Source organism: Phoenix dactylifera, chromosome 8, assembly GCF_009389715.1.
Source record: "Phoenix dactylifera cultivar Barhee BC4 chromosome 8, palm_55x_up_171113_PBpolish2nd_filt_p, whole genome shotgun sequence".
Taxonomy (NCBI): Eukaryota; Viridiplantae; Streptophyta; class Magnoliopsida; order Arecales; family Arecaceae; genus Phoenix; species Phoenix dactylifera.
The window spans coordinates 610,823-636,010 of NC_052399.1; the positions used below are offsets into that span (position 1 = coordinate 610,823).

Consider the following 25,188-nt stretch of genomic DNA (forward strand, 5'->3'; position numbering starts at 1 on the left):
CACCATTTGATCAGACTACAGGTCTCCACATTAAGATAGACCACAATAAACATAATCATCGAGGCTTTTCACAACTGTCGTAGGCATCCTATAAATCCTTTTTTCCCAATTATTTCTCTTAAAATCTAACTCCTACGTTAATTAAAGTATTTTTTACATCTGCCTTCCCAGGATTCCTCACAAAGGATTGCGCCGTGATGTTAGAATTGACTAGCATCTGGAGTTTCTTACAGGGACCGAAGAAAATAATAAATTAGAGCAGGATAGTCTTCTAGCTGGGAGGGTGAATTTTTGATCGACTCCTGCAAATAAGGTCCCACTGTAGTTTGCTAGTAAAGTTTCTTGGTGGTTATACCAAGCATCTAAGATAAAATTTCCCCTTCGTTGGGGCTGGGAGAGCTTAGGGTCATTGGGAGAGGGGTATCCTGTGGCGATCCAAATTCCAATTTATTGTTCTTAAAGATCCATTTTCTCGTGCAGCACTTAAACAATGCCTAAAAATACCAAGAAGTTATAATATCATTTCTGGCTCACAAAAACAAATAATGTTTTTTTTTACAAATATATTACTACATATATGATTATTGCATATTTATCCTAGCAAAATTAGGACTTGCATATGTGTTCAACTCATCATGTTTTTGCATTGACATTCCTAACATTTAATTTTTGCATATGGCTCACAATGTTCCAAGTGTGAAATGACTATCATACCAATTTGCATCAATAACCTTGAAAATTTTATGCAAAAATATAAATCTTCCGTGCAAACTGAATTTAAAATTTTTACGGGATGTTAATTTAAAATAGCAATATGGACATTTAATACTGCAAAAAAGCTAACATTCTTAGCCAAAAATCTAATGGGAGCATTTTTTCACAAAAACAGGTTTGTTTGAGAGATATACATGTACATAGTGACTTTGTAGAAGCCAATTTGCAATAACTTATATTGGTGACTGTGTATATGCAAAAATCTCAAACAATTCTTCTGGATAAACTGCTAAGAACTTCTCCTCGTGAACATCCAAAATTTTTATGCTGTCACAAAACTGCATAGATTCCTATAGAGACCTCATCTGTTTCTTCTATTGTGCATTTCCACTTTCATCTTCAAAACTACAACATAATATACAGCTTTAGTAACCTGAAAATCTAGTTCAGCGACCTCTCCAGCAAAAGGGCAGATTCTGTTTCTACTATTTACAAAAATGTTATAGGGCCAGAAAAGATAATGGGAACCAATCCGCAAATTGGCAACATGTAATCACTTATGGCACCCGTGTCATGTCATGCATACATAGATAGTTCCCTCCGCCTTCCACCTTGCAAAAGAGCTGCTTGACTGCATGCCATTAGTTAAATTCATGAACCAAATCCTAACTGACATGGTAATCTTTTTTAGAGCTAGAGTCCAGGATATGTCCATCCTTCCAGTGAAGATACACCATGAACCAAGGAGGGTTTACATTAGCTTCTTTTGTTTCACTTTCCTGATCAAAGCTGCTCCATCAACTACTATAAGATACATCTTCCTTTCTTTAAGATAAACTCCAGCCTCTGGGGTTCCAAATTTTACTTCCATGATACTACAGCAAGACTGGCTATAAGGAAATAGTTGCAACAGTGCTGCATGCAAGGGATCCTGTACAGTGGCACAAAAGAAGTTAAAATTCTTGAAAGAAAAATAGCGATCAACATTGATTGAGTAAAAGAAGAAAAAAAACTCACAAGATATCAGGATTCATGTAACAAATCTATCTTCATTCTTTTGTATAATCCTCTGCGAAGTCCTTGATTCTTTGCTTGAGGTTCTGTCAACAAAAAAGAATTGCATAAGCAAGCTTTTATTTTCTTACAATTAATAAATCCAATTAGTGAATAATATCCATTGGATAACTCCCGGTAAATTATCTTTCAAGACTTCAAGTCTTTGTATACATAGATGGTATGTGAATATGACGACTCAGAAAATAACACAAAATCAGGGCACTAGTTGTGAATGAAGTACAAAATAGCTACACCTTTAATTCTTCATGCAGCAAGGTGAAAACCTTCTTCATCTGCTTTTGCCTCTGCATCATTGAGGTCAGGAACATGGAATTGTAAGAAAAAATTTCAGACTGAAAGATAATTAATTTCATGTCAAAAAAATATGGAATTTTTTTTCAGCAATAATATATTCAAAAAACAGTTACTCGGTATTTCATAATGAAAATTAGTCACAATACATAAAAGATCACGCTCCCATTCTTACTTGCACTTTCTTCTAGCTCCAACCACTAAGACAACATCAATCCTGACTACAAAATCACATATCTGTGTGTGCGTGTCGCGCGCGCGCGTGCGCACCCACCCACACACACACACACACACACAGAGAGAGAGAGAGGAAATTTAAGAAAAATATTTTTCAGGCATAGGAAGAAATAGTTGGCCTATATTAAAAGCAATGTCGGCGGAACTGTCCCAAATCAGACGGTTCCGGCCATTCCGGTGGCTCATCGGTACGTTTCCGGCAATGGAAACAAAATCCGTCGTCGGAGGCAGATAAGAAGAAGGAAAAAAGAGAGAGAGCGGAGAAGGGAGGGAGGCCAGCAGAGGCCCGGCAAAGGCCTCTTTCGCGATTTACGCAGTGGTTCCCCAGTTTCATTCGAAACAAGGGTCAGCCGCGTAAATAGAGAAAGGGCCTGGCGTTGGTCTCCGCCGGCCTCCCTCCTCCGCTCTCTCTCTTTTTCTCTCTCGTTCTCCCTCTCCCCCGTCTGTTCAACTATGTCGGTACAGGCCCAGCACGGCGCAGGCCCATACCAACTCGTCCATCCGAAAAACCGGTACGGTGCCTGGTACCGGTTCCGCCGACGTTGTTTAAAAGACAAATTGGAGCTCAAGCAAAGGTTAATAATTGCATGTGAAAATATTATCAGCTAGCAGCATTTATCAAATGGAGAAAAGCAAATGCATGCAGTGTTTTTTTTACAGGATATCAAATGCCCAGAGGCATCTCAGTAACTCTGCAAATAATCTTTGATGACAGAGCTATGAAAAATGTACCGGCCCACAATGATGGTACATATCTCTCAACTGCTCCACAATATTATAATATTCCTCCATATCTCTCCCTTTGGCAAGCTCAAGGTCATGGCCAACTTTAAGAAAGTCATCCCTGCAAGCGAACAATTTTAGTTACATGACATGCTTGAACCAAAAAGAATGATTAATATATGAATCAGGGATGCAGTAAAGTACCGAATTTTTTCCAGATTCTTGTTCAAGTAACAATAGATCTCATACTTCTCACGATACTCCTGCACGTATTCCTCATACCTGTTGCAGAGCTAGTTAGCAAGTGCTAAAGTAACTTTCCTGCCCTCATATTTAAGTTGTTACCATAATGCACATTAAATTTCTCCCTATGTCCTTAATTCAACAAGGTTGAGGTGTTCTAACTGGCTTCTGATAAGATTTTTCCTTTTCTACATAAAGAAAAAGGTGTACTAAAGACACACACACACACACATATTGTATTTATGTATGTATGTATGCATGTATGTAGTATTTCAGAAAGCAAAGCATAATAAACCTTTATGCAATGAATTAACCGAAAATTTATCAGCTTTATTTTCTACATAAAGAAATAGGTGTACTAAAGACATATATATGTATTTATGTATGTAATATTTCAGAAAGCAAAGCTTAATAAACCTTTATGCAATGAATTAACTGAACATTTATTAGCTTTAAACTATGATACTCCTAGCTACAGCTAGGATTTCAGGGAAATAGATTGGGATATGTAACCATTCTGATCAAAGTAAGTGGAGATAATCCTTCCTGAAAAAGTTATACTGCCCCAAAATCTTGTATTTGTTGAAGCTAGAATAGTAATGGTATAATTTACTAATGTTAACTCTTCATTTTTATCAAAATAATCAAAGGAACACTTCTCTCTTTTAGTATTTAATGAAAAAAAAGGGTTTCTATTATCAACATTTAGATAGGAGTAACATCCATATCCAATATGTCCAATCACTCTTGCCTGTATTAAGGTCAACAAACCATCATGTTACCTCAAAATAACTCAAGTAGCAAACTAAATAATAACTGAAAGAATGTGCATTAAGTCGTTAGAAGAATCTAAAACCAGGAAGATGACATGGCAAACAAATAAATCATTGCAAATTGCATGTACATGCACATCATGTGATGAACTTGTAGCTGATCAGTTTAATTTCAGCTCAAGACTAGTCTAATGCATAAGTGCAATGAGACTATAACAATGATCTGACTGGGAAAGCAGTAACTTACTGTGATAAGTCCCTTACAGGACCCTTGAGCTCTGGGCAAGCCTTGTCATACTTTGAGTATAAGGAATTATCTTCATCGGAGGAAGAATCTCTCTTTTTCCTGCCGCTACTATCATTCTCCATCACAAAGCTATTCTTATTTTGATTTTTAGAATCTCCCAGTGCATTTGACTTCTGGGGTTTAGAGTCTCTAATATTTCTAGAACCCATTTGACCACCATGGTTATTATCATGCTGTGGTAGCATACTGGCAGGGATTTTCTTGGGAGCATCTGCATGATTTTCCAGATACACTCCCTGGTTTGTTCTCGTCTCATTCCTACTTGCAAATTCAGCTGGTCTATCAAAATGAGACATGGCCTCTGAATCAGCATGATCCACTCTTGATAATTGTTGATTCTGAGAAAGCACTGCTCTTTGCTGAGGCCGGGTGGAATCAAAAAAACCATCTGATGGCACTCCCCTGTAAAACCCATCTTGATTCCCATTAACACCCCTCAAATTGGGGGATGGCTGTCTCTTTGATTCATTAAGCGCATTTGAAGCAGTTCTTCCATTGCTTGTGTCTAAATTCGAGTTATCAGTAGCAGCAACCTTATTCTCTAATGATTTGAAGGAGCCCTTTCTCTCGAACTGTCTCTTAACCCCCCCAGACTCCTCTCCAGCAGGAGGCTCACGAAATTCACCCAACTCCAGATCTGAAAGTTCTCTTCTGAGCAGATTTGTCCTCGCACTGACTGGAGATTTATCCATGTCTGACTTTTGCCTCCTGTTATAGGAGTCAGGGGTAGAAAGTTTGTCTCCTACAGTGATTTCCCGGGCATTCTTGGCCAAATTTTTTTCAGTCACTTCATTGTTTTCATCTCTCATATCTTTATGCAGTTTATCCTTTGACATAGAGGTTTTATCTTGTATGTAAATGTTTTTCGTAGCAAAGGTATCTGAGTCATCATGACGAATGGACACCCCTTCTGCATGTCTATTACCTCTTCCAAAGTTCTCCATATATCTGCTAGATTTCTCCATACTGTCCAAGGCTTTCCTCCTTCCATCAAGATTTCCAATTTTTTGCCCTGATTGCTCTGCATCGATACTAGAAGCATTCCGCAAATCAGGGCTTGGCTGCATCCTGAGTAAGTTTCCAGATGCAACAGGTCTTCCACGCATGACTGAGCCATACTCTTGTGAACCATTATCTATATACCGGTCCCATTCAACATTATTAGCCTCCTTATGTCTCTCCTGCTTACTTCTATCAGGAGATAAATGGTGTGAGCTCTCTGAGAAAGTAGCATCTCCATTTTTCCCACAAGACGTGACTTGAGCTGGGATTGCAGCCTTTGGCCTTTTAGCACTTTTTGGCTTCTCTTGGAACAAATCTCTACTGGAAACCCTTTTAGATTTGGGTTTGGAAATTCTTTCAGTAACATCTGATAGCTCATGGCCAGACCCATCTTTCCGTAAGTTTTGTTTCTCATTTAGAGCCTGCTTTGAAACTTGCTCATTTGCATCACTAACTGAAACTTTTCCATATGCTATCTGCCTGCCCTCCGATTGTCTTTGTTGATGAGGAGAAAAAGATAATCCCTCTTCTGAAAACTTGGAGTTTCTTTGATACAGGTTCAACTCAGTACTCCTTGCAGCTTCAGTTTCAGAGTTTTCAAAAGCATTATCACTTCTATTAATAGGAAAATATTTAGTAGCTTCTACTGCACGATCCATCTCATCACCCCTTTCAAAATCATTTGGAGATGATGATGCATTTTGGCCCTCCTGATTTCTTAGAGCAACATTATTTTGTTCATGCTCACCATCATAAGCTCTCCATGATCTAGCCAAGGAAGATAACTTTGACTCAGCTGCCACCGTTTCTTGCACTGCTTCCTCCTTTTCATCATCACTTGTCATGATATCCACATGCACATCAGATCCCTCCTTGCTGCTGGAGGAACCATCACTCTCACTGTCACTGCTGCTTGCACTGCCACTGCCTCCAGGGCTTCTGCTTTTACTTCTACTTTGGCTTCCACTGTCGCTTCCACTGTCACTGCTATCACTTTCACTCTCGCTATCGCTTCCACTTTCACTAGAGCTGCCTGTTCGTCCATCACTATCATTATTGACCTTCCTCTCACTAGTTAAAAGACCTGGGGAGTTTTGTACCGGGTCAATCTTTTCAAAGTGATTTGGTTCTGTTTCTAAGTTTAAGCTTGACTCCGTTTGCTTCTCAAACTTTTTATTACTAGCCTTCTCTACATGGACTGATTCTGCTACTGATGGGTGATCATGGGCACTCTCAGGAGAGCTGCAAATGAAAGTCAATATCACATTCAAACAACTTGCTTTGGATCAAACACATGGATCTTAGCAAAAATGCAACTTGCTTTGGAGTATTTTTAATTTCATATTATCAAAAAAAAGGTACCAATCACATTCAAACATAAACTGACACTGCACCAAAAACATGAAAACAGATCAATCTATTTTGGGGTCTCCAGCATGAAGACCATTGACAGGTAATCAATAAAAAAAATAAGTCAGACTATAAAGTACCAGAATGAAGTATAGCTCTACATGAATTAGAAACATTATTTATGGCATGAGAAAAATGGCTGGTAAACCAATTAGATATCTGCAACAAAACACACTTCACATAATTACTAGTAATGTAGTTATCAACCAGAGCCCCTCTTTATCATTGCTTCCTTCTGCATTTTATGAAAACATGCCACCTGGGAAAATAATCAATTCCGACCATTGATCTCAAATAGGGGTAACCATCAATGTTGCAAGCTGACCCTTCTAAAAGATTGCTTTGACAAGACAAGGGAAAATATGGAGTGCCAATTCACAAAATGCTAATAAAATGACAGCAAGATGTGTATTTAGAAAACCAAACATCAAGCTGCAAACCTACAGAAATTTTAATTAAACTAACAAAATGGTTCATAGATATTTCCAAAAGAAACAATCCATAGGCCTCAAGTATGCAAGTTATAGACTAACTGTTTAAAAAAATAAATCACCCAATGTGCACAAGTAATTCAGCAAGGCTGGTACTTGGCAAGTGCAACACATGATAGTAGGGGTGGCAAAAAGTGGCCCAACACAGCAACCCAACCCATATCTGACCCACAATAGAGTGATAGATAGGTTTGGGTTCGGGCTAAACAGGTTCAGGTCATAAACAGGTCAACACATTTAAATTGTTTAATAATCGGGTCGAGTTTGGATTCCAAACCATTGACCCGTTTAACCTGTTTAACCCATTTAACAATCAGGTCGAGTCAGGTAACCTGTTTAAACTGCATCCTGTTTTTCTCTCCCAAACCCTTATGCCGCCTTAAATACCACTTCTGCCATTTACACCTTCCACCTAAATACCACTTATGTTGTCTTAGCCCTTAGGAGTTCGCTTCACCTTTAAACAATTCTAAGAGTGCCATTCACCTTCTTTCTCTCCTCATTGACCGAGCAGCAAGCACCCCTTCTTTCTCTCTCCATCCCCTACTCATTTTCCCTTCTCCTGATCTCGTTTTCTTCTCTGGTCTCTTCTTATTCTTATCTTCTGACATCCTCTTCTTCTTCTTTTTGTCTTATCTTATCACAGATGATAGAGAATCAGAGGAACTTTAAGGATCTGAAGAAGATGCCCTTGTTCTCAATGGCAACACTGCGAAAATCACGGCAATCCTTCGCAAAGCTCCCCTCCTCTTGGAAACCCCCCCTCTCCCCCCCCAAATCTATCTCTCGCCTCCCCGATCTGACCCCAATCTCTTCGATTTTGGGTTAGAGAAGCCTTTTGTTCATTTCGAGTGATTACAGACGGTGGGTCACTGGTTCCAATACTAGCGGTGATGATGGTAACTATGGGGGTGGGGAGATGTGGGCTCCGATAGTGATAAGAGCGGCAGAGATGATCAGCTCTTCTTCTCGTGGTAATGAAAATCTTATCTTTTTGTTACTTTCCTTCCTCTATTACTTGGTTAAGTTGGTCAAGATATAATTTTGTTTGTCCCGGTTAATCTGTAATATGTGTTTATATATTGTTGAGCGCTTTTTTTGTTTCAAAAACTGCTCCCCCCATTTTTGTCTTTCCTTTTAGGGTTTTGGAGATTAGATCCTAAGATCAGCTCGATTAATTTAGGTGAACTATTATGTTTGTTTTCTTTTTAGGGGGGAGGTGGTGATCAAATGCATTTTTCAATATAGAATCGACCTTGTTTAGATAAGATAATCTCAAAATCTTCATGAATTAAAATATTCTGACTCATTTATTAAACAAGTCAAGCAAGTCGAGTAAAGTTACCTGCTTATTAAACATAACAGGTTCAGGTTTCAAATCTTGACATGGATAGATTCAGGTTTAGGATGTTCTAACCCCACCCCACCCCCCCCACGATTGCCACTCTTACATGAAAGACCAAAGAGGCGGGAACACATAATGAATTTTAACTATGAAGCATTGTTACACATGTATAGGTAGATAATTACTCTCGCTTTTGCTTTATGTACAGTACAAACTCTAACACTTTCTAGAAAGAAGTCTCAACAAGTGCATGTTCGTTGAATTATAGATTATTAAAGAAATTATAGCTTCACAGAATCATCAAAAATAAATATTCACTTAAAATACAATGTGTGAATTGAAAAATATTCATCAGATTAAAAATAAAACAAAGCATACAACATACCAAGAGCCGAAGGTGATAATTACATTTTAGACAAATATAATATACACTTATTTCAGAATAGAACTTTTTTTAGAACCCTAGGGAAACAATCATGCATATCATAAACTAAAAAATCTTTCATGAGGCAATGCCCAACTAGTTACTTGCTGTTTCTCAGGAATTATGATTTCTGTGCGATATACTTACTTATGCAGAAAATTTTAAAAAAAATTATGGAAAGTAATTTTCATGATAACTGCTGATTTTAAAGGTTAAAGTGAAAGAAATCGAAATAGAGTTTTTCTTGTTTTTAAATGATGCACAAGGTCAACTTCAGCTTAAACAAACAAAACTAGGTCACTTACTTTGAAAAACATGAACAAAAACTCAGATATGGCAAAACATTCTTCTAAGAGAAAAGCCAACATGCTTGTCCAATAAATTCATTCATTAAAGTCATCTTCACCAAGCATTCAACCATGGGTCCACATTGCATTATACTGTATATTGCCCAGTATCAGACTATATTATTCTATTGCAGGAATACCCTATGATACAGACTGTCCATACTGATTCCTTACCTTGTACACACTGTTGATCCTGCAAAATTCAAGTACTTTAATTAGGTGAAAGAATTCTTACTTTTCCTCTCTATTACTTTATGAGCCCCTTTTGAGCTCTTGCATTTACATCTGGTTCTTGCTCCAATAACATACTAGCAAGGCCGGCCCGAGCCTTAGGCGACCGAGGCGGTCGCCTAAGGCCTCGGCCCAAAGGAAGGCCTCCGGGAGGCAAAGAGAAGATAACGACAGAAGGAAGGGAGAAGGCAAAAAGGCACCGACATGCGATGAAATAAAGAGAGGAGAGGCGAGAGAGATTGAGAGAGAGAGAGAGAGAGAGAGAGAGAGAGAGGAGGGGGGGAGGGAGGTTCCTTGCCCTATTTTCTATGTCTGACCGTGACCAAGAGGAAGCAAAGGCCCCATATAAAACGGGAACAGGAGCTGGCTACGAGTCTTCCCCCTTGATGGAAGGGAGGTGGAGAGTTTCCTAGCCTGCAGAGGGGCAATTTGGAAAGTTGGAGACAGTAGTTTTGTTTTGGGTGGAGAGAAAGAGAGAGGAGGGATTTGGTTGGCTTGATACATGCGTCCGAAGCCACTCTTATCTTTCATCCCTTCTCTTTTTTGGTTTTGGTCCTGGTTTTCCTTCCCTCGCATTACTCCTGATCCAGCTGGGACATCAGGAAGAAAGATAGGGGGATTGGAGATGGACTTCTTGGAGGGTGGAGATTCTTCTAATTTTCTCCTCTCTGTTTCTTCTCCCCTCTTGGGTGGTAGAGAGAGAAAAGGTGGGAGGGGGTTGAATGGCTGCTGTGCTGTGATGTTGCAGTTGCTGCTTGGGTACTCCCTTGAAGGGGAGATGATGGGATGGGACTTTTATTAATCAGATGGAGTGAATTTCCCATAATGCCCCTACTTTCTCTTATAGACAGGTCCCTTTTTGGACAAATTCTTTCCTTTACCTTGACCATAAATTGCAACCTTTTCCTATTATGCTCTTGCTTGACATGGTAAACAGTATTGCCAAGCATTATCTCAGTTATTTAATCAGTTTCATGGCCCTTCTTTTAGAGTAATTACTTTTCCGTGCTTCCATTCAAGAATTATCTTAAACTGAAGAAGCTTCTTGTCTATCTTTATTAGATTCATGCATCTTTGTTGAAATAGTGTACTTGACAGCTATATATTTCCATATCATTTTTTTAAGGACTTTGTATTTATTAAAAAAAATTATTATTAAAAAAAAAGCCTCATTCACTGAATTTGCCTTAGGCCTCCAAATGTATTGGGCCGCCCCTGCATACTAGATAACCTTCATTTGTTAGGTCTTTTTTTCTTATAACATGTATACATGTAGTACATAGTTTAGTGGGTATCTATCACATATTGACATGGATTCGCCAGGCACTTGTTGCATTACCAATTTCAAATTTTCCTTCAGTGTTATGTGTTTCCCATGTTATATACATATATGTCAGCATAACATGATATGTGTTATATACCTATATGTCAGCATAACATGATATGATATAACAAGGGCAACCTTTTAGCCCTTGACTAGCATCAGCACAATAGAAATCACTTAATAATTCCAGCTGACTAGCAAAGGTCAAACTTCATCCGAAATAACTAACAGAGATGCATATCAAAAGAGAGACATTAATTTTAGGTTAGCAATATCCACAAGATAAGATGACTCCAAGGCCACATAGGGTATCAGAAATAGTTTTCCCATTTCTGCAAAATACATTCCTAGGAATCATCATGAATGATTGATTCCAATTCCTGTGTTTGGATTAAGTCTAGATAAATCTCTAGAAAATGAAGCAAACCTAGGCACATATGATATTATGTATAATTATTAATATATCAATATCAATATTAATATCATAATACTGTATTATAATATAATATTAATGTTAATAATATTCATATTATAGTAACATTAGATAATGTTATGATGATGATTATCTAAATGATATTATGTATATACAAGATTTATAATATCATATGATGTAAAATCATATGAACACATGCAATTATGATAATATAATATAGTATTACTTAATACAACAATATCAATATTAATGTTATAACCAGGGGCGGCCCAAGCCTTAGGCGACCTAGGCAGTCGCCCAAGGCCCCGACTCGAAGGAAGGCCCCTGCCAGACCGGCAGACCGCGACTCCTAGTCCTAGCCTCCTAGCTCCCACACCCACAATCCCACTCCTAGCTACAGCCTACAGTATACGTAGAGCCTCTACAAGACGCTTGAGGCAGGGCCGCAGGAGCCAACGGCTACCTCAACAAGACGCCTGAGCTACTGAGGGTGTCTCGCCACGACGCCATCCCGTGACCGGTGACTCCCGTCCCAATCCCATCAGCCATCGCCCATCATCCTTTTCTTTAAAATCCTCATCATCCTCCTCCACTCCTCAATCCTTTTCTGCAGCTGAGCTCCTCTTCTACTGCTCTACATGCTGCAAGTCTGCAACATCGGCCCAAGCCTTTAAAGTTTAAAATCCTCTTCGCCGGCGAGGTCGTCTCCTCAGTCCTCCGCCTCCCCGCCCTGCCTCCCCGACATCCCGCGAGGACGCGACCTCCTCGCCTCCCTCCCGGCTGCCTGCAAGTTTGCAAGTCTTCTCCGCGCCAGCGAGCCGGCGAGGTCGGCTCCTCTGCCTCCCCGGCATCCCGCGACCTCCTCGGCTCCTCACCTCCCTCTCGGCTCCCGTCTGGCCGTCCCCTGAGTCCCTGACTCACGTCTGTGAGACTGCGACGATGTAACCGCATCTTCTTCACGTCAGGTCGTCAACCCGCTGCACTTGAGTTGTAACTTGTAAGTCTCTCTCTGACTTAAAGATGTTTGATGAAATGCCTAAACCAATAAACCATATGTTATTTCTTTCTTTTTTTTAGGCAAAGGATGGGAAAGTCCGTTGGATTCATTGCATTTTTTATTTATATAAGAATATGAGATGAAGAATGATAGAAAAGGAAAGAAAAACAAAGTTAAAATCAAAGCTGGTTGATGTCTGAGCATGATGGTTTAATTTCTTGGTTTGCTTGGAGAACTTCAAAGCTGCATTTTGGTTGCATAACATTTTGAGGTTCAGGAAAGTAGATGTCAACCCAAGCACAATCAAGATCATGAGGTTGGGCTCTACATAATTAACAGTTTACCTTGCATCATAATGTGGTAAATGGTAATGTAGGTATACCATATAGATCAGTTCACATGGGGGTCTGGAAACCAGTAGTCATGTGAATCACACGGTGTTGTCGCATGTGGCCTGTGGGATCATGGTTTATTCATGCAAGATTCTTTCTTGGGATTAAGCTATTCATTAACAACACAAGACTCAAATATAATGTGCAGGCTCTCAGTATCTCTTCTTTACTTTACAACATCATCGTCATATACATATCCAACCTACCTAAAGAAAAAAAAAATCCTAACCGTTTTTATGAACAACTTAGGTAGGATATGCACCTCAAAATTATTGAAAGTTTGATTAGCAATTTTGCATCTCAAAAAGCTAGACGGTTTATTTTTAAATAAATTTTTAAAGTATTTTACACTTATTAAAAATTTATTATTATTATTATTATTATTATTATTATTATTATTATTATTATTATTATTATTAAAAGGGCCTCTCTTAGTAAGCTCGCCTTAGGCCTCCAAATGTATTGGGCCGCCCCTGGTTATAACAACACTTTTTAACCTTCTATAATATGTAGTTAATGCCAATATAATATTATATCATAAAATTCGTAAATAATAATATTAATATTATTATCATGGAATATAAAAATGCAAATAAAATAATATTATACATATATATTAATATAGCATTAAAATATATCAAAAATAAGTATAGTAACATTATTATTGTAACAAAATAATTGAACTTAAGAATATTGTTCTTAATAATAAATGACAAAATATAATATATTAGCAAAACAATGTATTATATGAAATATTTAATAATATTAGTATTATGAATATAGTAATATTAGTACTAATCAAATAACAATATATTAATCTTATATTAATTATATTATTCATACCAAAAATGAAATTATTATAATGATCAAAAAATTCAAAAAGAAATAGTATAGTAGATAATTTAATATTAATACTAATGTACTGATAATTAACAGATATTTTATAATACATTAAGTATATTAGTATTATAACAATATAGAATAATATATAAGAGTATAATAACAGTATCACTAATAATATATAAACATAATATAATCCTTACTATATATGATATAAAATATTAATATTAACAATATGATAATATAAATTATATAATAATATTATAATATGAATGTAATATATAATATGAATACAATATATGTAATACTAATATATAATTTAAAATTATGAAATAAATAATATTGATATATAGTATTATCTTTCTAGGCACAAAAGCTGGCCAAGAAAAGAGGTCCTGCCATAGATAGGCATAACCTTTAGCATGAGATTGACCAACTAAGCCTAGCTATTTTCACTTGTTGGCTTAAGGTAGCGGACAACTTACCTACTCTATTGTCTTTGCATGAGTAAAAGATAATAAATTACTTAATATATTTCAAAATAATTGATATTAACAATATAATATATAAAAAATCTATTTTTATTGTTACTAAGGCACACACCTGGGACAAGGGAAAACAATACCCAAGCCCCTCCAGAAGAGTTTTATCCCTTCTTATGGAAATCCAATAGTGATGGTAATTAATATTTCTATATCCAAATGAGTCACCAAACATGGAATGGATTGGATGAGAATCTGATACCCATTCCCACCTCCCAATTGATATTAACAATATAATATATAAAAAATCTATTTTTATTGTTACTAAGGCACACACCTGGGACAAGGGAAAACAATACCCAAGCCCCTCCAGAAGAGTTTTATCCCTTCTTATGGAAATCCAATAGTGATGATAATTAATATTTCTATATCCAAATGAGTCACCAAACATGGAATGGATTGGATGAGAATCTGATACCCATTCCCACCTCCCAATTCCCGTCAACCCGCCCAAAAGTGGAAATCAAATTCAGAAAGTAAAGTTCCATGTTATAATTTTTCAATTTGGATAAGTAATTGTAAATGGAGGCCACAGAAAATTTACAGCAAAGCTCGAAACATGCCCTGTTTATGAAGAAGAGCTAGGATTTGAGCAGCAGGACCAGGAAAGCAGAAAACAAGACTTAACATAAATGACCTTAAAAAATCTTTAGCTGTAGTTACGAAAGAGAATTCGAAAAACTTTCACATCGACAGATGTGACCTTGGTAAAACTTAAAAATCAATGCCAGGACAGATTTAAGGACCTAAGACAAAAATTATTAGATTTGACTTGTCACTTATGGTTGTCATCATGGTTTTGGACAGGCAATTTCTAAGCCATACGTTCACTGATGAAAATACCATAAAACATCCAGATGGTCTCACTGGCAACATGTTCAATCTGTGGACATATTAGACAAACATTAAAAATTGAACAAGAAATATAATAAGCATATTCCAGAATAGTTTTTTCAGATTCTTTCTTTAAAATTGGAACGATATCAGAGTAAAATGAGAAACTTCTAACAGTTTAACAGAATCTAAATCATAAGCAATAAATAGAAGTCTAGTGACAAAATAAAGAAGGTAAGGAATCATGTCCTCGTAGATCCAAAAAATAATAGCAGAAACTGAACAACTGTACCTTCCACTTTCAGATGTTCGTCTTTTAGAGCTTTCCACTTCCACTCCAGGTTTCAAAAAATACCTTCCTGGTGCCTGGAAAGTTGCTATCTGGTGCTCAACAGGAGCAGGTCATTCAACAGGTCAATCTACAAGTTTGATTTTTTGTGTTGTGCACTTGCATTTGTATATCTATTCAAAAATGAAATCTATCACTTACATTTTTTATGATACCCTCAATCTTCTTCGCAGCGTTTGGAATTGTCTCTCCAACTGCTTTCTCCAGAGCCTAGAAATAACACAACATATATATAAAACCTAAAAATGACATCAGTCCAACTAGTTTTGCGCATTAAAAAAAACATCTCAGGAGCTTGATGTATCTAGAATACCTGAATCTTCAAGATGGCATAATAAAAATATGATATGGACAACAAGGTAGCTGAAGCAAAAAGTAACCAACTATATCAAAGGAAATTATTACTCTAACAAAAGGCAAGTGATAAGATGGTTTCAACATTTAATAAGGACCAAATGTGGCAAGATGAGCAAAGGCAATCAAGTTCCCATTGACATCCAGATAGGAGCTCAATTCCATAGCTTTCATCTAAAGGATAGCTCCTAAATCCTAATGCATGACTCTGCTCCCGTTCCAATCCCTCATTGTGCTTGAGCATGCTTCTGTGGTTCTCTTGCATGCATCATATATCTAAGCAATTATAACAAAACTAAACCATCACATTAACAAACTAATCACACATAAGATTCCTTCATAAGACATCTCTAACATAACTAGTAATAATTTGTAATTTAGCAAGTAATAGATCATGAGTTCGGAAACATACACGCATATAGTCTCATCTGATATCTCACTAATCACCATCCTCTGATCACCTACCATCCAACCAACAAACGACTCCACTCTAACACTTCTTTCCTCCAAACACCTTCCTCCTCCCCTCATCCTTCACACCTAAACCACCACCCCCCCCCCCCCCCCACTTTGCCTTCCCCTCATCCACCTCTAATTCCCTCTCACTAGCCTCCTCCTTCCTCCACCTATCTCCCTTCTTTCATATCCATCCCATTGCATGTTCCAATCAATGCATATCCCCTCCTATTCCAAGTTCTATGGTCCAATAGGATGCCAAGGGAAGATGGCAGGCAAGAGAAGATAGATTTATGCTCTAGTGGGGGCAGCAGAGGGGTGAATAGAAGGAAATTGTTTGGTAAGAAGAAAGAAAACGAGGTAAGAACCGTAAGGTGAAGAAGTGAACTAGTTGTATCCTCAATAAAGAAAAGACATGGCAAGTTCTACCAATGAGTAATGTGGGGGTCGAAGGGGTGGGTTTGGGAGGGAATATGGGACAAAAATAGGCCTTGGCTAACTCAAGGCCCTTCACATGTATTTGAAATAAAAGTAATCTGAGCTATCGGAAAGGCCAAGCAAATTCAAATATCAAAATGATTTCAAGCCATGTACATAGCCCCCTGAGCTAAATAAAGCTCAGCCTAGAAGTCCCGTCATATATATCCCATATTATTTTAGTTCATACAAATATCCTCATACATAGATTGACATAAACCCACCCCTACTATAATAGATGCACTGCTCTCTCTCTATCTCTCTCATACACAGACAAAATACAAATGTTATCAGAGGATACAGAAACATGGGTATTGTAATGATAAAAAGGGTTTTAATAACCTTCTAGAAGTTAATATTTTGATACTAGTACATTTTGTTCTTTGCATTTGCTTCATCTCCTTGCAAACCCCTCATCATCACAAGTGAACATCACCAGTTATATTCAAGTCTCTCCCATATGCGATGTATAAACAGTAATAAATGCAAAATCTCAAAAGTTGGCAGACAAGTCATCAAAATTGATAGGCTAATGTCCATTTCTAACCTTTATTTTATTCTCTCTTGAACAATAAGCAAGATACAAGAATGAACATGATTATCCTTCTCCTCCGTTGATTGTAATACATGTGAAAATTGCCTAAGACATATGCCCATGCAAAACATGAGCTAAAGATACTGCTAAACTGAAGTCTTTATAAACAAATCATTATTGTAAAATACAAAAAAGGACATCCCTCATGCTGATACATAAACTATCATCATTAATTTGTACAATCCTTTAGCACCGTTGACAGATATAACCCCATTTATAGCTCCCCGATCTTTGAGACTTGAACTTAACCATGCTGTGCAAATAAATAATACGAAAGACACGAACAGGAGCTTCTCACGGGCCAAAAAAAAACCTTTCCTTTCATTTACTACTTATAAGCCTACCTGATGCCACTTGTTTTTTTTGTACATGGACCTTCTTTCTCTAATCATGTTAAATTTTCACTGTAATATCTCATCCTCATTAGCTAATGCTGTATTATACATATTAATAAAAATATGCATAGCCGTGGTGCACAAATAGGAGACAGAAATAGGGTTAACTTGGTTACAGGATAAAGAGAGCGCTAAACCTGAAGGGAGGGGAAAAAAAAGAAAAAGCAGGAATTCCAAGAAGAAGAAACATGAAATACAACAAAACTCATAGGACTATAACATGTCTGTAATTAGGTATCATAAGGTTTGCAAGAAAAGGTAATAATGAGGTGAGCAACAGAACGGAAAAAATTATATGCTTACTATACCAATAATCCAGGTCTACTGGTGGCAAATTTCATATTTTAAGTTCTTATTGTCCAAGAAAATACCAGACAAATTATGAGAACAGGTGTTCAATAGGTCTGAAAAATAACTGAACTTGCACAGCTTGGGAAATTCAGCAACTTTTTTCCACCAGTTGAATTGACTCAATCGTACACAAAGACCAGAATTTTTGTCCCAAAAATTATCGAGTTAACATAAAAACTGAAATTCTCTAAAGAATTCAACCGTTATGTAACATACCAACGTAACATTTATAAATGATTTTGGCCAATCCAGAATTCAGTGCTAATTGAGCAGTGTAATCCTAGAAAATCAATTACATTCATTTTTTAGCAACACTATAATGCAGCAGATGTAAAAATATGCCAAAGGAAGGAAGCATCATTTTATAAGAGTAAATAAACAGCAATGGCATAAATAGCACATCCTTACCTTCAAGCTCATCCCTTTCGGGTAATCTGAAAGTAGAGTAATTAACATGCTTCGCAAATCTGTTGGTTGATCACCATTCCCCCCTATATGTCCATGTGACCCTTGCTTGGCTCCATGAGCCATCCTGCTAGGCATTTCTTTCTCATTGCTAGCGCCCTCCTTCTTTAAGTGTGGAAGAACAGTAGTATCTTCATGATTTGAATCACCTCGTAGTGAAGTACCAGTTCCAAAAGGTGATGCTGAAGTGCCTGGACCAGGCTGCTCCGGAGGGGAAGGTAGAGGTGATTCAGAAAGCATGCTTTTAGCAGTATTTTTTGATGATGTTCCTGGTCTGAAGACAGATTTAGGTGGACCAATATTGGAAACTGTATCAAACAAGGAGAAAATACAAATCAGATTGTGATCATGTACAGGCAGATGCTAGGACAAGACATATATCACACTTAAAACCAAATGAAACAGAAATAGAGGAGTAAATAATCTTTGCCAAGTCTATAAACATCACTTTTGACATTTACTAACATTATTGAAGTTATTTAAAATTTCCCAGGCAAAGTATAAGTTACATCACCTTGGTTTGGTTCAACTTTCCGCTTCTTAAAAAAGGGCTCCTTCTTCCAGATCCTCCGCATATTACCTAGAGAAAATGAATTAATACTTGATGTACTTGATGTATTACAAGACTCACAGAGCTGAGTATGCCAAATGAATAAAGGAAACCTAAAACTCTAAATCAATATAGGAAGGAAGATCTAAAAAAAATTCTAATCATCCATTGCATACAAGCTTTCTAAAGACACATGTTGGAAGACAGGTGGACGCACAGGCATGTGTAGGAACTGAAAGGAGATTCTAGGGAGCTTGTAGGACCCTGGGCCGACAAGTTGAACTACTAAGTACAAAATTAAAAAGAAAGACATGAGAGGAAATGTGTGTGAGGAATATGAAACTGTGCCTGCTTAAATCCAATTAACTAATATCATGTTTGTAGCTCCTTAGGAGTCTTCCAAGAGAATGTTCGCATGAAAAAAGGGCTTGCTGCTCCATTCAGTGATAGATTTGAATATATAATATACATAAAATTATTATGGTTGCAGCATGTTAGCTTGGCATATATTAGTGTTATCGCCACTAGCAGTTTTTTTTATCTAAAACACAAATACATGTCAAGAGATGCATGTCAGATCATTTTCATTTCTCCTCTTAGAAAAACATCTAGAGCTCTAGCATTCAAAATTAACAGGAATCATAATTGCAATTCTAAGTCGCTTAATTTAGATAATCAGCAAAACAATATTTTACAAAATAAGCCAGCTGATAAAAGATATTTAAAAATAGCATGAACTCAGCTTTGGTCTGATCAGCGTGTCTTTTGAATATTCAGCACTATAGGCAATAAAACTGCAATCATGATTTTTCTGTGATAAAAGCTAAAAAGAAAGATGGGCACTCACCCTCAACTTGAGCTGCAGCCATTGATTTGGCTTGATTTTTCACAGAAGGATTTGCAGGGTCTAACACAATGGCCCTGTTGCAGCGAAAGGTCAATCAAAATGACTCAATAGTATACAAAGCATGCAGAAACCAACAAGATAATGTTTTTTTAATCATCTGATGTTTCATCTTCATTGCTCCCATATCAAGGATTCTGTTAGAGATGGCATCCTTAAAAATGATGCATTTCTTAAAATTCCAGACCTAAAAGAAGTGGCAAGGTTGTGTCTAAGAATTCCCATTTTTCAACAGGTTGGAGGAAAGCTTTCAAAGAAGGCATTAATGTTAAAAGATTACAGAAATAAATATTTCAGAAAATCATCTATATAGCCACCGATACAGAATAAATTTCACATGTAACTGTCTGTTGAAGCTGTCATTTCAAAAATGGCATGCATTACAGGAATTCATAGTTTAGAGTTTAATGCAGGTTGTGATCATCTCTGGTAGTTAATTGTGCCACATCTTCAGTTGTGTGCACATGCCATCATTTAGTAGCACCCGACAATATTACGTATTTACCAATACACCATAATAGTAGAGTTAATGTATGAGAAACCAGACTTTTAAAATCTGTTTTTCCATGATTTACTTCTTGGACTAATGCTATTTAAATATTATTCAGATTTGCACACATTAACATGTTGTTTAATGTGCTTCATAGTCCAGAGATGTTTTTGGAAATTCCAATGCATATGCAAAAGCAGTAACAATACCTAAAGTGTGTATACAAAGCAAGCACATATTTTAACAATTAAAGACTTATCTTTTATCACTGAAAAGCTAATGTAATAGCACATATCAAAGAGAAAAAAGGTTTAGCTGGCATAGTTTCAAAGCATTCATTATTCTAGATAGCTGTCTTTTCTAGTCAATAAGTTCTTTCTGTCTTAGCACCATGAAGCAAGATAAGAATTTTAAGAATTTTCTGCAGAGTAATGACCAATACCATTACAATAAATGACTCTAGGAAGCTAGCAATACCAACTCAAAATTTCAAACTGGACATATATCAAACAAGAGAACCGTGGTATAGTTAACAAATATGCCAAAGGCAATTTGAGGACATATCCTTGATAATTATTTTCAACATTTTTAGCCAAAATATATGACAGAATGCAGATGACAACCTCCCCTCATGATGCTCTTTTTTATAAAGAGAGAGAGCTTTTAGTATGTGAATAAATAAAGTTTTGCAGCAAATCCAGGTTCAAAATCAGATATAAATGATTTTTATGGGCATAAAATAGCACAGAGATGATCTGGAAGAATGCTTAACAAAGATGAAGGAGAAATTTCTGGACTTGTGTCATATGTGTCATTTTCACATTGTGCTTGGAGAATTCACTATGTATAAGAAGACACTTAGCATGTACAAAATTGACAAGGGCACCCTAGAGTTAGTCTTTATAATGAAGTAATTGATCTTCATATAGACATCCAAGACCTTTTCTATTTTGCAAATTTCATATTCTCATGGGATGACATAAAAATCACCTAAAATTACACAAACTCAAATCCTAATGATGTTGGGACTTCCAATCCAATATAAGCCTAATTCAGGACCTTTGTACACCAATCCTACTTAGTTACTTATTTTTCTTCTCCATCAGGTAGTGTGGGCAATGGTGGAGAATGAAAGTATCCGCAACCTTTATACAATGGAAGGATATTTGTAATTCACCTTGCAATGTCTGACATGCATATTTGCTTTCATAGCAAGTAAATGTCATTATTTTGCATGCATCTTCTCTTTCATAATAAATAAATGTCATTATTTTCCTTGCATGATAAAGTGTGGAATCGACTAAAATATGATCAAACAAGACATTACTAGTTGTAGTAGTAGCAGTAGCAGTAGTAATACTCATATATTTATCATAATAAGATCCATCAAATAGCAAGTTAAATCAAATAAAGAAATTAAAAAAAAAGAGGATTGCATAGCATACTTTCGAGATTTAGATAACCGCTCAGCCTCTTCGGAACGCATTTTCACATGGTTCTTTGTAGACTCATCTAGAATTCGTTGTACGTTCAGCTTGCGCCATGCAGAGCCACTTTCAACAAGCAATCCATGTCCATCCTCTCCATTCCGATGTTCTTCGTAAATATCGCATAGGTCACCAAGTTCCCGTGACCATGTAAATTTGAATTCCTTACCGCCAACGTCTATAACCTGGTGCATAGAGAGACCTTGTAACTAGTTGTTCATAAGTAAACAGAAGAAAAAGAAAGCGGAGGAGGAGGAGAAGGAGGAGGGCAAAGTAACATGCCTAACAAAATTTACACGTATGATAGCACCATAGAACATTCAGGGTTTGTATAATAGGCAAAATAGAGACAGGCCTTTATTCCTTGTTTATGCTGCCAAACATTGTTTTTAGCCTCACAAAATAGGGTGACATTCTAACAAAGAATAAGTACGGGAGAGAGTATAATCCCATTCCACCATTTTGGTGGAATATATGTATACCACATGAGGTGGGAAAGTTATTGCTTCCAATTACATTTTTCCTTTATCCACTCTCTAAACATCCAATAGAGTAGAAGTGCAGTTTAATCCTTGTGACAAAATCCAATGTACATTAATGCATGCAATTATCCCTTATACTAATTCCTCCAACCAAAAGCACAAAAACTCTGTTCCATGGAATAAGTCTTTTCCCTCCAAATAACCAAATAAGTTTCCTTTATCCCTTCAAAATTTATTCTACAACCAAATGCTGCATCAGGTATTAAACAATAGTCTGATATTTGTACCCAAAAAGGGGGGAAACAACAACGATGGTGAGATATAACTATATAGATATGATAAAAACTGAATACCTATAAGACATATCATATCAGATGAACAAGCTCAGAAGTGGATGTTTAGCATGATGATTTTGAGTGGCTTGCATCAAACCATGTATATCAACTTCCTACATAAAAATTATGTAAATGTACCAATAAGCTTCCTAGATATTCTAAAGCCTTTCCAACAAAGGTTAGGAGATTAATGTAAAGTCAGCATTATTGCCACTTTATGCAAAAAGGTGACCAGACAAGTTAAGAGAAAAAATAATTTGTGATCACAATTTCTACAAAGATCTATAGATTTTAATATCAACTATTACATTGAATGCAGAACTAGTCAATTCTCATCTATAATTCACAAGGAAGCAACTTTAACATGCATAGAGAACAAGAATCCTATATGACACCGAACCAAGAGCACCTAAAGAATCCTTCCAATGGATGCCCCGAATTACAAAGCATAATTCACGCATATAACACATGATCATTCAACTGAACCCCCAAACTTCTCCATTTTTTCTTGTAGTCACTCTCCTCAATAACAGAGCTATCATCTTACGACTTTATGCAAATTGCAATGCTAAAGAAGAAAACTCCCAACTCACAGAACCGAGACTCTAACATCTTTCGAATCACAAGAAGCAATCAATCCAAAGAACGCCAGAAGCAACCAAAATTAAAGGGATACGGATCGAATTGGCTTACGTTTTCCGTAGGGTTATTCAAGTTGGAATCAAACTTAATCCTCGCGGTCCCTCCCTGGGCCTCGACCCGTCTGATCTCCTCGACAAGGTCAGGGGTAAGCCTTATGATCGCGGCGAAGTCGAGGGCCCCCCCGGATTCGAGACTGAAGGTCTCCTCCCGGGCAGGCGCGTCGGTGGGCGTCCCGCCAGGGCGCTTAAGGGCGGAGGCCGAGGAGGCGCCGATCGGGAGACGCGCGCCCGCCGCGGAGGCCGGCCGATGGATGGTCGGCGGGGGAGGGGGCAGCGGCAGAGACCGCTTCCCGCCACCCCGCCCCCCGCCGCCGCCCCTTCCCAGTTTGAACATCGCCGGACCGCCGTGGATTCGCGTGTCGAAGGTGCGGTCGAGCGAGGCGGTGGCGGTGGGGGCAGCGGAGGGAAGAGAAAGAGAGGGTTTTGATTTCGCCCTCCGAATGGTAAAACCAGGAAAGCTCTTCTCTATTTTCTTAAAAGGGAGAGAGCGCTGATGCCTGATGGTTCCCGTTTACGGCTGGGATTATTTTGTTCCAAGGTGGAGTAGATTTACCAACATACCCTTAGATATTTAAAATATTTCTTAGTATCGAGAAGATGGTTTGGATATTCGGCTTAATGTTTAGGGGTAACTTACGGTATGGGAAAAGTTCGTCCGGCAATGGTTTTCGTATGTACCGCGAGATCAACAAATTGAGCAATTGGAAGGTGGTTGAATCAGCCATAAAGATGGATGGAGATGGGCACTGATCAGGTTGGGTCAATGAGTTGAGCTGGAATAAGACATACCACCAGGTGAACAATTTTTGCTTATTGGATTGGGTAAGAAGGCCATGGTTGAAAGAAAAGTCACAAAAACCAAGAAGTGCATATTTCCTAGATAAAATTTCTATTTATACTTCTAGATTATCTAAAAATGTCATTAAGATTGCGATTTCTAGAGCATAGAATGAGGTGTTCTCTTAGATTGTTGAACATGAGGCAACCTTGAGCTTTCATGAGTTTTGAGTTTTACTAATTAAAATGAGATTCCCATGCTGCAAGGTTCAAGGTTGAGATTATTTTTCATGGATGATACTTCCAAGGTAAGGCATGACCTACAACGAGGCTGCTTAGGTGGCTAGTATTGTCTGCTGATATATTTGTTTGCACTTTTTTTTGTTGTGATACTTTGATCCTTCAATAAGATTCATTTAGGACCTTGGCATTATCAATGATACCTGAGAAGGTTTTCACTCATTAGATGATAATTTACATAAAATTAGCATGTCCAGAAGTCCATCTAAGGCATTGTGTACATATATTATTAAGACACCAGGTATTTAACTAATCGGATATATAATTTACTATCTTAACATGTTAATGAATATCAATTTTTTTGAGAAGGATATATATGCCAAACTCTCTCTCCAACCTCCCAAAACTCTCTTTTCTCGTGTATACAAGAATCTTTGCTATCTCCATCAACGCTTGTGTGATTGTCATGCATGTACTTAGGTAAACAACTATCAAAAATTGTTAGAAGAACTAGAAATTTTCTACTAGTTATCATGTAAACCATATGATTAATGTCATAACTATTTAAGATGTTTAAACAAGAGAAGCATAAAGTTATTGGTTGAATTCAAGTAAAATAGTCTTGTACAAATTCAAAATTAACGAGTTTTTAAAAAATGTCGATTTGGTTGTTTTTTTTATATAAAATGTATTTTACCAAAAGTAACACGCCACAAACATGAAAAATTAGATTTGTGCAAAAACTTAGAATTTTCTCTCTTTTTTCCCCAAAACTGGTTTTCAAGCGAATCATATTTTTAGAT

The 25,188-nt window shown here is 37.2% G+C and overlaps 1 protein-coding gene across 1 annotated transcript; it reads right to left on the reverse strand.

Annotated features, from left to right (window-relative positions):
• Positions 1-826: 826 nt before the first annotated feature.
• On the reverse strand, positions 827-23,816 carry LOC103711004 (dentin sialophosphoprotein). The gene is made up of 13 exons (XM_026806209.2): positions 23,361-23,816; positions 21,809-22,035; positions 19,817-19,890; positions 18,934-18,999; positions 18,363-18,727; positions 15,468-15,536; positions 15,270-15,358; positions 4,306-6,609; positions 3,247-3,324; positions 3,052-3,163; positions 2,025-2,075; positions 1,732-1,814; positions 827-1,645 (listed from the first exon to the last, which is right to left on the reverse strand). Exons 1-12 carry the CDS (start codon positions 23,700-23,702, stop codon positions 1,764-1,766), a joined length of 3,828 nt encoding a protein of 1,275 aa, XP_026662010.2. The 5' UTR covers positions 23,703-23,816; the 3' UTR covers positions 827-1,645; positions 1,732-1,763.
• Between the last annotated feature and the right edge of the window lie 1,372 nt (positions 23,817-25,188).